This window comes from Nelumbo nucifera, chromosome 4 (genome assembly GCF_055504915.1).
Source record: "Nelumbo nucifera cultivar China Antique chromosome 4, China Antique-T2T, whole genome shotgun sequence".
NCBI lineage: Eukaryota > Viridiplantae > Streptophyta > Magnoliopsida > Proteales > Nelumbonaceae > Nelumbo > Nelumbo nucifera.
Genome location: NC_142652.1, coordinates 9,420,161 through 9,433,481, shown reverse-complemented (window position 1 = coordinate 9,433,481; position 13,321 = coordinate 9,420,161). Strand labels below are relative to the sequence as shown.

At 37.6% G+C, this 13,321-nt stretch overlaps 1 protein-coding gene across 1 annotated transcript in view; it reads left to right on the top strand.

Moving 5' to 3' along the window:
* RST1 (ARM repeat superfamily protein) overlaps positions 1-13,321 on the top strand; it is a 63,174-nt gene that overhangs the window by 18,337 nt on the left and 31,516 nt on the right. Inside the window, exons 5-11 of the mRNA XM_010250308.3 lie at positions 168-412; positions 1,023-1,203; positions 1,294-1,481; positions 1,692-1,792; positions 9,697-9,772; positions 11,133-11,264; positions 11,409-11,490. Coding sequence (XP_010248610.1) covers positions 168-412; positions 1,023-1,203; positions 1,294-1,481; positions 1,692-1,792; positions 9,697-9,772; positions 11,133-11,264; positions 11,409-11,490 — 1,005 coding nt within the window. The remainder of the gene's footprint in view (positions 1-167; positions 413-1,022; positions 1,204-1,293; positions 1,482-1,691; positions 1,793-9,696; positions 9,773-11,132; positions 11,265-11,408; positions 11,491-13,321) is intronic.

The window sequence follows — 13,321 nt, the reverse complement described above, 5'->3', positions numbered from 1 at the left end:
GCTTCTTGAATGAATGTGTACTGATATCACTGTTCATCTACATTCATTTTCATAATACTGTGATTTCACTTTCATCTGAGTTTAGTTTTACTTTGCATCTTCTTCTGATGGTTTCTTCTTCACTGTAATATGCTGAAAAAAATCTGATATGATTTTTGCTTGTTCAGAACATCTTGTGGGAGAAAGTGGTCTTACTGAAGAGCTTCTATTTATTTTTCCTCTAATCAACCTGGCCTCATCTCCTTCTAAATCTGTTAGAGTTGCAGCCACTGACTTTCTTTTCTTGCTGGAAAAGTTCGTAGTAGACTTGCTGGTGATGCCAAGGAAGCAACCAATTACCAATATAGAATCTAAATCTACTAGCAAACTGGAAACCATTATTTATAGGCTGTTGCAGCGTCTGTGGTTCCAGGTTTATTTTCTTTCAGTACTCAGTAAAATCTGTCAACTGGTTAAACTAGATTTATATGGCATTTGTTCAAGTCATTTGACTTTTACAGGTTAACCTTTGCATTTTCATCAATGCTTATCATGATGCATTTATAATGGTTAACCATTTGCTTAATCCATCTCATCAGTATTCATCTTATCACTCATTTATGATTTGCATATGACATTATGCCATTAGGAGCTCGAGCGTATAACCTCTAGCTCCTAATTAAGTGCTTTGGGTGCATCAAATTTGAGAACCAATTTGGGGAAGAGTTGTATAGTGGGTATTAGCATGAACAAAGGGGAAGAGATTTGCAGGTCTTTTGGGCTTTTCAGTATTGGAGTGGCCTTTGAGTTACATAGGCCTACCGCTAGGTGGCAACCAAAGATTTTTGAACTTTTGGAGCCTTGACAAGTTGTCATAGACAAATTCAATTAGAAATTGACAACATGGTAAAGAAACCATAGTGGTTCAGACAAGTTATTGGCACAAGAAGCCTAGCATTCTTATGGCATATTTAAGCCAGGAAACATGTTGAATTAGTAGGGACATGATATTTGACTATTTTTATTCTTTTCTCTACTTTCAGGATCAACCTTCACTATCCAGTTCTTACTTCTTGAGTTTTGCTTCCATCGCTAAAACCAATATTAAAGTGATAGATAGTCAACCAAAATCTTGGCTTTCTCAGTTAAGAGAATACTCTCTATTGACTGTTGAAAGACAAAAATCCCCATTGAATTCTCAGACTGAAGAAAATATTTTAACAGGTTAGTTGACATTATGCAATATTAGGCTAGCTTTTGCTTAAAAGTTTATTCCCTTAATTTTATTTCATGACTGATTTTTTCTCCTTGTAGAGATGCCTCTGGTACTTGGTTCAGTTGTTGCTGTTCTAGTGATCCATCATTCATTGGGGAATGCTGCTATAGATTCTTTGGCTGCTCTTGGTGTTATGGAGCCTAAATTGAGTGTATCACTACTACTAGCGATTCTCTTTTATAATAAAGTTTTCTGCAATAATAAGAGTGACTTCCATTCAATGTCTGTAAGTTTCTTTCTTTTCTTGACAAATGATTGAAAAGTATCACTTATAATTCCAAAATGTAAAGAATAAAGACCAAAACAAAAGGCAGGATATATGCTTGCCACTTCATTTGTCATTGCATGGTGCAAGATTAATGTTTTTGTGTTCTTTTTTAGCTTGTCATTTCATCATTTTTAACATCAACTTAGTATCTTCCAACATTGGATGTAGCTAAAACTTCTTGGGATGCTTCCATCACTTGCTTCACATTCTATGATGATACCTCTCGTTATTCAAACTCTTTTACCAATGCTTCAGAAGGATGCTAGACCGTAAGTTCTCTACCATATATTATGTCTATGGTTTATGTTTCTTTCCTATGCTGATGAGTGCTGGCAATCATCTGGATGCCATGCATGCTACCATACAACTTGTTGATTTATGATCCTTTTGCCCTCAAGCATTCATAACATTGCCTTTTGATGTCTTCTAATTCTTCTCAGATATCCTTGTTGAGTGGTATATATTTAACTTGTTTATTTAAATCTTTTGATCAAGTAAATGATTTTTTTTTTTTTTTTAAATTCAAAGAATATAAGATAACCCATGGATTGTGAGTTTTGGAATAGTGTTCTGTGTATTATTGAAACACTACTTTAGCTTATGAACATAAACTTTTGAAGAAAGTAACTATTAAATTGTATTAATACAAAAAGGGTGGTAACATGAGAGGATTTGTTAGACAATGTATGCCCTTAGCTCTAATCAGATTGATGTATAGATACATTTATTGTAAATGAATAAAAATACATTATGTTTCATGTTGATATTTGTATGCTTTTGTGAAATTACCCCTTAAACTGAACACTTATGAGACTCGTGTTAGTTTAGAATGTTCTTAGCCATTGGATAAATTTGAGGAGTTTATCTTGCCAAGGCTGACACTGATATGCTGCCAAAGAAGTTGGGGCAATTTGTTTCAGTTGCTAGGGTTAGACACAAAGCACACGCAGTGTGTGTTTGGATGAAACATTGAACATAAACCATTTTCCAGTTATGCCTTGAACCTTAGAGATTGATGGGCAAAATTGGAAAGTTACACATAACCCCTAGACTTGATTATGGTACTATACTAGGTGTTGGATTGGGTTGTCTTTGATATGCCAATAAATGAGATCCATTAAGGGCCAAAACCTGGGTATGTTGGGGCAGTCTAAGAATTCATCTAAGTGGGTGATCATAGTGATAGGATCAACCTCTTTGTCGGACAAAGTGAATGATAGGGCTTACATTCTCTCTGATGGAAACTTAAACTGCTGGCAGTGAATTTCACCAGTGTTTTGAAATCTGATTTTGCAAAATATATTTATGATATATATATATATATACTAATATACATATATTAATGTTTTATGAAAATGTTTGCAAAGGGTTTTAATTCCCGAGATCCATTCGAGCAGAGAGTGTGACACTGTACCTTGTAGTCAAAGGAGAGGTTTTTTCCTGTCGGGCAGTGTTGTGATCATTATGGGCTGGGAGGTTAAGTGTAAGAGACCATTACAAGGCTGATTACCTGATGAGCTTTATCTTATTTAAGTCCATTATCCTTAGATTTTCATAGAATGGCTAGATTTAAGGATCATTTAGGTGTAAATGTTGGGTCGATATTGAGCCCATAGTGATGTGCTCAGGGGTTCATTGTGTTTAGCAGTAAATTCGGTTAAGCCTTTTCATAGAGGCTGGTTTGAACCCATGTGGACTTATGTGAAGTCATTGTGGGGTCCCACGCCATACAAATCAGGCCTAAGTTGGCCATGCAACATCTTGGGTCATGAGTCTTTGAAAGAAATGAGCCTAAGGCCCATAATTAATAAGATTAAGTAAGTTGTCACATGCATGTGCTCTGGGTCTAATTTGAGTTTGGAAATGGGTATGGAGCACCCATCCTCTTAAGAGGATAGGGCTTATCTCTTAATAGAGTCCAAATCCAAATTAAATTTGGATAATCTCCTAATTTGATTAGGAGAGTGCTCCATAAGGAGATAAAAGAAGAAGAGGGCAAACTAGAGTAGAAGACCACTCTCTCTTGTTCTCTCTTCTTTTTTGTCTTCCAAGAAACCCTATCACGACCTAGGCTTTCAAGGACTTATAGAGATCAGTTTTCTTTTGATTTTTTCAAGCTCACCATCCTAGTTCGGTCCAAGCAGTTGAGTTGCAGTTTTGTTGAAAATTGTGTTGTTGAATCAACTTCACCTATACAATGCGCCATCTTCAGTGGAGGCTGGTTTTAGGGTTGATTTGGGCATGAACTTCCACCTTGGGATTTGCATTTGTGGTATCCGTGTTAAGTATAAATCTTCCTCTTTGTTTGGTTTCAAATCTGGTATGGTTTAGTGCAAGACCGATCCTGAAAAATACAGTTTTTTCAAAAACATAGGGAATTCGATTCACAGAAGGATTAGGAAATTTTTGAAAATTTGCCCAGCCATCTAGCATGGTTCGACCATCTATATGATGGATCCTAACCCTTTCAACGGGATCAATGTGAATATACAAAATATATGTTTGCACCTCCTTCCTCAAAAACAAAAAAAGAAAAAAAAATCAGGATTTGAACTGTCATTGTAAGGAATAAAAAGCAAGCTTATTTATCATGAAAACTGAAAGCCAGATATGGTAAAAATGGGACAAAAAGTTGCTAGGGGTGGTGGTTTCTCTCTTGCCAACTGGAGAGATCCCTCTAAGCTTAGGTGCATCGAGAAGGATTGCTGCATGCAAAGGTATAGAGACTTCCAAGGCAATAAAATGGGTGAAGCAATTCTTCGAAGTAGATTGAATGGGAAACTTCCCATGGTGTTGCTGTCTTCAACAGGTGAGTTCGAGGTTGAGTCATTTAGAGAAAAAGGAGATGAATGAGAGGGCATACAGGTTGAATTAAGTAAATATGTTTGTAACAGAGATTGATGTTGATATCCCATGTGTTTGGGTAAGAAAAAATTTGGAGATGGAATGTCTTAATACCCAACCAAGCTGAGAGTTCTGAGATAGAGACTGGTTAAAGTGATGATGATAATGTTAATAAATCAAATAGTGTAGAAGATAAGGAGGAAGAAGTTGAAAGAGACTCTGGAGGGCCTACTGCAGTTGTGGTGGTGGGTGAGGTAAGGATTTGTGATGGATGGGGGAAGAATTCTTTTAAAGATGATGAAAATGCAGAGCACTTGACTTCAAAGAAACCAAAGGGAGCTAATAACTTCCAAGGAGGATGTGATCAAGCCAGGTCAGTTGACTGTAGTTCGGGAGAATCAGAGGAACAAGTGGAAGGGGCAAATCATTTGTGATCAAGCCAGGTCAGTTGAGAAAGAGTTTGAATTAGAAAAAAACTGTCAATTTGAAGTTGAAATTATCAAGAGAATGAGTTTGTTTTTTTTTTTTTTTTCCTTTTTTTTTTGGGTGGGAAGGAGTTTACGAAAAATGCTTTTATGGAACTGGAGTTGAGAGAGGTTTCCAAGTAAGTGGGGAGGGTTTGGAAGTGGAAGAGGTGTTTGAACTTTGAAGAGGTATGAAGGGATGAAAGGAGTTTGGAGGGTTGATAGGTCAAATCTTTTGGGTGTTTGTAAGTGATTGTTGGAGAAATAGTGTTGAAAGACATCAAAAAGGTTAGCAATTGGGCTGGGGGAGGTCAATCATTAATTTTGTTGTAGAAAGGGGTTCTCTTCATTCTGGGTGATACCTTGTCACCTTGTGTTCCTCTTTTCTTTTCTTTAATAAAATTTTCCCTTTATTATAAAAAAGGACAAAAAAAAACCAAAGTGCACAATGGTTGTCTTTCAGTGGGCCCATCATAATGCTTTGTTTGTTTTGCATCAAGGACTTCATATGTTTGCATGCATTTGTGTAAAAAGGTCCTGTTATAATTTGTAGGAAAAATGTGTCAGGCATACTAGAAACTTTTTTGCTAAATCATAAACTCATAATTTGTCATTAAATTGCACTTTGTGTTAGTGACCATTATATTTATAATCAAAGTTGTCAAGGCATCTATATGATTCTAGGCGGAGTGGAATGGCAGGTGCCTAGGCATTGCCTTATGCAATAAGAATTTTATAAAGCAACAAATTAAATTTTAGGTCAGTTCCCTAGTTTTATATACCATCAGCATGCATATCAATTGAAAAAAAAAAAATAGCAATTCTCTTTATTAAGAACATTAACTTCACCTTCTCTCAGAAAAAGAAAAGACTTTCCTTTCAAAATATGGCAGACCATCATGTCTAAAGGATAATGGTATATTAAATATTTTTAACTTAAAATACTTTCAATAATAACACTAGTAAATAAATATTTAGTAGTTCAATTTCATATGAAATTAGCAAGTAAAGAATGCTTAAATGAGAGAGAGAAAGAGAGAGTAGAAAAAAGAAACCTCTTTATTCTATTTTTTGATAAGTAATTAAAAAGATTTTATTAAAAGAAGTTACAAATGAGGGTGATAAGTCATCATCCAAGTACAAGACCAACTTTAAGACTAAATAACAAGCTCCACATTACATATTTGATAACCCAGGATCTCCCCTAACCTATCTCCAAATTCCTCCTTTTCTAGTTGACTGAGTTCTGGAAGAATCAATACCCATTCTGTCACTGTTCTGCCCACAGCCGCAACCATCTTGTCCATGCTGCAAGCTATGTCTTCGAAAGTCCTTCTGTTCCTCTCCTAACAGATGTTCCAACAAATTGCAAATGGGATACAACTCCATAACAGCTTCACCTTCTTACTCTAACAAAAGGTTCCAGTTTTGTTCCCTGCAGCAATACTCAGAAGATTCTACCACCTCTCTCCTCTTCCCGTCTCTCAATCCCCTTACATTCCAAGGTAAAGCTTTGCTCCTGCCACTCCCCTCCCCCCTCTAGCAACCCTTCTATTCCTCTTCCGGCAGCCCTGCTAATCTCCCTTCCCCATCTTCCTCTCCTTCTTCAACAATTCCCCCACTAGCCCTTTTTTCTTATTCCTCCCTTCTAGACCACTCATACTGTCAATAGTCTTTCTCACCACCTCTTGTCCTCCCAGGAAGAACAGGCCCAAGGTTTTGCCTACCTCTATCTGTCTTTCTACCAACTCTTCGTTGTCCACCTTCCTCCCCACTGATGACTCCTGCCTCTCTACCACCTCTCCTCTTTCTTCCTGATTGCGTTCTGTCTCACCCCTTGAAACCTTCTCCTATGTCAACCTTTCCCGTCTTGTTCACCCCAAACTTCTTTATTTTTTTTTCTTCCTATTATAAACTCTATTTTTCTCCTCCACCCCTCTTTTTCCTTTTGTGCCAGAGTTCCTGACCCCTAAGTCGGAAACCGTCTTCCCTTCCCCTTTGGTTTCAGCCCTTGAACTACCCTTAATTGAAGGTGGAACAGAGATGGGAGATGTTCCGGAGGGAGAAGCACAAACAGATAGGGTTCCAGGGGTTAAACCTACCTCGTTAAGCTCTCTGGCCTCTTTTTGATTGAAACCAACTTCAACTCCATCTAGAAACACCTCTTTCCCTACCGAAGGTGAGTCTTTATCGCTCAAGGTCATGGCCGTTACCATGTTTTTCCATCCTGTCTTTATTCTAAAATCTCCACCCCAACTTCTTCCACCCTTACTTCTGAAACGGCTGCAACCTCTGTTACATTTATCTTTGGCATATGATTGTCGCACGCCTGATTCTCTCTTTCTAGTGAAGCAGCGGTCTCATCCTTTTCTCCCCTGTCTGTGTCTGACCAAAGGAACTTTGCCTTCCATCCCTCCCAAACCGCGATCTTCTCGTTCCCTTCGTATCTTGTTATCACCTAGATCCAGTCCTTACTGATAGCCAATTTCCTCTTCCTGGTCGGAGGAAATGGATCAGTTTCTCTTGTCTTCAAATGCATGAGGGAAATTCCCGAAGAGCCCCTCATGCATTTGACTTTTTTGCCCCTTCCTCTCCTTTTACACTCTGTTGAGAGCTTGCTGAAGCGGTGATCCTTGTTCCTTCTCACTTGAGTGACCAACCAGTTATAGTTGGTTCCTCCCTCTCCTTCTTTCCTGGCCCCTCTTTAGAATCCCGGTCAAACTTTGGTCCACATCCATTCCATCCACTTGTCCCTCCTTTTTATCCTCTCTGGCTACCCCTTCGTCCACATGTGCCTTCCCACTTAACCCTAAGTTTGACTCAGCAACTTCCTCCTCCCCCACTCGACTCTTCAGCTCCCTCACTGCTTCTCCCTCCTCCCCCTCTTGACTCTTCTGCTCCCTCCCTTCCTCCTGCCCTTCCTCTATTTTTGCCTCTGCACTCTCCCGAGCATCAGAGCATCTGACTTCTTCCTCAGATCTCCTCTTTTCTCTGCGCTTAGAGTAAGGCTTCTCCTCTTTACGATAGGTCTCATCAATCCCTTCTACCAGCAGCCTCAGCTCATACTCCTCCCTTGCAAACTCCAGGATCAACCTCCTAGGTACATCTGCTGGATTCTCAACCTCGACTAGGATCCTTGCAACATCAATCTTTTCCTACGTTCTGTTACGATCGTCAAACTTTATGAATCTACCACAAGCTGCAGCCGCTTCTTAAAAGGTAACAATACTCCACGCATGGAGTGGGATCCCTGCTACACCAATCCATGTCACGTAGCTCGCTCTCCGCCCCTTTAGCTCCCCAATTGCTGGGAACCACCCGCCCAACCTCAGGTTAACAGCCCTTTCTTTTATCTGTTCCCCTTTCAAAACCTCCTCTGCGAAATCCTTTGAGTGAAACATGGACAACCATAGTTCTGCATTCAATTTCCTCACCTCTAACACCTTCTCTCTTTCCCATTCTAGTTTTGCCCAGGCGTCAAACTCTTTTTTGTCCATCTCCTTCACTACCACCCTTCCCACTAAGCTCATGTTCAAAACCTTCATCCACTCCTCCATCTTCCCTATCTCCCTGACGTCCACTGCAACTCTCTTCCTCCATCTTCCCTGCAAAACCTCTTTATTCTTCTCTTCTTTCTTTCTTTTTCTCTTCTCAAAACCCTTAGAGCTTTTAAGTTTCATTAGTAAAATTTTAAATCAAAGTATAAGTGATACTATATACACATAATAATGCACTTGCCTTTTGATTTATACATACTATTAAGGATGCAGCCATAGCCATGATGCTATAATAAGACGCTCACCATGTGTGTGTTTTGTTGCCTAGGCAGGCACCTAGTTGCTATAAGTCAAGGCATTTAGGGGAGGTGCCCAACCAAGGGAACCTAGTTGCCTAGGCAATGCCATGACAAACTACGTTTGATAGGAAAGGAATTCTAGGATTGTGATTCTAAATTCATTTAGGAGCTCGTGTTTTACTCATATTGATCATATGCTGGTTTTTATTTATCAAAAAAAAAATCATATGCTGGTTTTTCTAGTTTACATATTTTTTTATCTGAAAAGGTAAGATAGTTTGTACAAATTCTAACTTTGCAAAAGGTTACAAATGTAGCACATGGATTATGAGTTGCTATATGGGAATGTTCAACCCTGTAAAGGAAACAGTAAATGATAAGAATCTAAAACTGCACAAAAGGTATATGATGAGAGAAGTATGAGCTATGAACTATGTTCCTCAAGGTGGAATGCACAGAAAGCTAGGAGCCTAGGACTTAACCATTTCTGTGGCCTTTCACAATGCCTCATCCTTTACATCAGCTTTGTTATCAGAAGTTCTTGCATTTCTTCCTGCCAATAGGATCCATATAATTGTTGGGGGCCTATGCTCCATGTTATCTTGCTTTTCTCGTTAAGGCCTTTGGCCATCCATGCCGGTAGCATTTCCATTTCAGATTTAAGACAATACCAAGTACCAACTGTAGTGGAATAATTGCAAGAAATGGATCCTATTAGCTTATCTGAATGGGGAATGCAGGACAAGGTGGTCTGCTATCTCCATCTCCTGATGGCAGAACACACAACTAGCAGATGGGATTACCATTCCACTTCTCAGTAGTTTATTGTTTGTAATACACCTTCTTAAAGTTGATATTCATATTATACATGATACCTTCTAGGGTACTGGTGATGATTCCAGAACTCCTTAGGGGGAACAACTTGTTTCCCATTGCTGTCAGATACTTGAAAAAATTGCACATGTGAACATATCAGATTTATAACATATACATACTCTAGTTTTCTTTCCCCATTTTTAATGAATAAATTGCATGTGGTTTCAGTAGTTTTGTTTCTTCTACACCTCAGGGTGTTATATGCTACAGCAACTCGTCTACTTTGTAAGACATGGGAAGTTACAGATCGTGTCTTTGGGACTCTGCAGGTACGTTTATGTAGTCATTCTGTCATTCTTTATTCTTTTTTTTTTCTTTCCGAAAAATCCTTTCAAAAATATCTTCTTTTCTTTGAAGAGAAGCCTCCTGTTAAAAAACAAAGCACAACAAAAGCAAAGCAAGAATATTAAATGAAACCAAATGCATATAGGCGTTGCAAATTATTCTTCCTTACTTTGGGAGTCTGGATAGCCATCTGCTTCTTACAATATTAAAAAGAAGAAAAAAAAAGAGAGGATGGCCCCAGTTTATCAAATGCTATTTTTTAAGATGCAAGTCAATGCTTATACTTGTGGTGTTTTATGTATGGTTTTCTTAATTGTTGGTTATCTTTTTGTTGAAGATGCTAAGATGTTTTTACTTCTCTGCATAAGTATATGATAACACTGTCATTTGAATAGTGTGCAATGAACCTACTATAGTGACTCAGATAGAGCCTTTTCTTTTGTTTTTTTTTTTTATTTTTAGAAAAAGGTAAAGAATGTAGTAAAGTATTGAATCAAAAGAAAAGGGTGGAAGTTTTACTCCTATATAGAGAGGGTCTGTACAGAAGAGATCTATCCTGAGATGCTTACAAAAAGATCAAAAAGGTAGTTAGCCTTTTCAGGGTTACAACCGTAGAAGACACAACTAGTTGAGGGGAGATTCATGCCTCTGCTGGATTGCTTATCTCTGGTTGGGCATTTTCCAAGAGCAGCAGTCCAAGATAGGAAGGCAACTTTAGATGGGAAGAAGTGGGATCAGATGAGGTGATGGGGGAAGTCAGCTGAGAGGGGTATTCAAAAGGCTTGACTAAGAAGGTGCTGGATTTGTGCCATTTCCATTTTATGCTATCCTTGGTATCCAGCTTGGGCTTGAGATTTTGGAGGGAGCTTAGTAAGTCAGCAAAATGGCCAATCTTCTGGTCATGAAGGTTTCTTCTGAATTTTGGAGTCCAAACCACTTGATCTGACTTTTCTGCTCTGATGTTAGAAGTATTAGTGGGAACAGTACTTGAATCCTTCTGTTGCTCAGGCCGTATAGGATGATAGATTGCAGATCAACTTCATTAAACTCCATCTTGGCTTTGTTTGATGAAGCTAATAGTTATTGCATCTGAATGAGTTTAAACATTTATTTTCTCATATTGTAACTTAAAAATTTGAATATACTGATTAAAAAAATTCCATATTGGAGCTAAGAAATTAGTGAAGATTGAATTTGGTTGCTGAATTAGTTTACTGTACCATTTTTCTTCCTTTTCTTTTGTTCTTATTCTTGCTTTTGAGAACTCTTTCTGTTTGTTTAATATTGTCTAATGGACATGTTCTTCTATTGATATATATATTTTTTGCTTTCCTCCATTTCCAGGGAATTTTGCATCCAAAAGATTTCATTGAGTTTTCTTCTGACAAAAACATTTCTATAAGTATGGCTGCTTCCATTTGTGATATTTGCAGAAAAAATCCTGACAGGGGTGTGGACCTTATCCTCTCTGTGTCGGTATGATATTCCACAAACTATTTCTTTTTTATTTTTGTCTCTTAACTCCCTTGCACGATATGTTATCCAAAAGCTGCTTCCTTTCTGCTTTAATGTTGTATGTGTTTCTCACAACGTTTATCTTCTTTTTGTTTTGAATGTCAGGCATGCATTGAGAGTCGAGATCCTACCATACAGGCCCTTGGTTTTCAAAGCCTTGCCCATCTCTGTGAAACTGATGTAGTTGGTAAATTACCTTTGGTTCTCATGCATTTTTGGTAACTTCAAAGGTGCTCTTTTACATTTTGGAAATAAGAAAAAAGAATTTTGAAGATAATAGTAAACAACACTTTATGCAAGCAAGTGTTGAAATTCTCTGCTCCATAGACATGGTGGGGCCCATGCAAAGACACACTACAAGACAGAGTGGACATGTCTTTTTATGGTTCCCACCTTATCTGTAGGGGGAAGAATTAAAAATGTGGCATAAAAGCATTGCTAACTAGCATATCTCGAAAATCTTAAGAACCCTATCATAAAAAAATATTAAGAACAATATCACCATACAACAATAAAGTACACAATTATATGTGTTGAAATTCCAATTTAAAGCTAACCTATTACGGTTGCATATGACATGCTTTGTATATGGACATTGCCTGGTCATTTATAAAACTAATTTGTCTAGCTGGCCAATTTTCTGTTTCTTCTTTTTTACGGCCAGAAGAAAAAAGTGATCTAGATATATTTAGAAACTCTAGCTTATGACAATCCACTTAACTACTTTGCATCTTTCTATCATTATGTTTTCTATATTTTCTTGCTTTAGATACCTGTCTTAATTTCTATTACCTTCTGTCATTTGATGATCCGATTATTACAAGATTCTACTTTTTTCCTTTTCTTTCATTGGTACCTTACACTCATTGGTGATCATGAGAAACTTCTTTTTAAAGGCAAAGGAGAAGACTTGAAAGTTGGCAATCCTATAGAGTGCAAGATGAAATGAAAAAGCACAACCTACAGGAGGGGAAAATAGAAAATACACAAGAATAATATATACATTATTGTTGTGAGAGGAGTTCGACTAACAACTAGTGTGGGAGAGTGAAACTTATTAGATGGGTAATATTGTAATTGCACAATCGATTAATATTTGTATAAAAGAGAGAGGAACATGTTGAATAGCTAGGGGTGGCCACGAGACGAGCTCTTCACGAGCTATTCGAGCTCAACTCTGCTCGGTTTCAACTGAGCTTGAGCCCAATTTACAGGCTCATTTATTAATCAAGTCGATCTCGAGCCTAATAAAGCTTGGCTCATGAAACTCGCGAACCGAGCTCAAATAGCTACATACATACACACATACATATAATAATAATAGTGTAATATAAAATTATAGAAAATAATATATATAATAAAAATATTATATATAATATTTTTATTTTTATATAAAATAACAACTAATTATTATAATTCTTAAAATTAAGAATATTATATATAGAAAAGACATACCTCGAGACCGTTTGACGCACTGATATGCTAGTGTTTAAGGCAATTTTTTTAACAAACTCTAAATAAACTTAAAAATAGTTCATAATACAAGTAAGAAGGTTAGCTAGTGCGTTAGCTAAAATCTTCAAGATTTAAGTGAGGTGTCTCGTATGGGAATTCCCTCTCTTTAAATGGGAAGGACATGTGTCCTTCACCTAGGGGGAGGGGGTAGTTGCATAATTATAGCACTCCCTATTTGAGCTCCTTAAGGGGAAACTACAGTCTCTCTTCGCAGAAAATTGTGTCTCAGAGCATACCGCTCTTAGAGATTCTTAAGAAAAGCTAAGATAAAGAGAGAAGAAGAGAGTTCTCAGGGGAGGAAAAAAGAAATCTCATTAATACAGTTAGGTAAAAGAAAGTCCTCTATGTAAATACTTCCTATATGTGTCTTTTGTTATGTATCCTTCTTCCTCTCACCTATTGGAGACAAAAGTCTAGGCACAAGTGGGTAAGGGAAGGAGACAGGAATACAAAATTCTTTCATGTTATAGCCAATGGTAGAAGAAAGAAAAATCTCATCCATA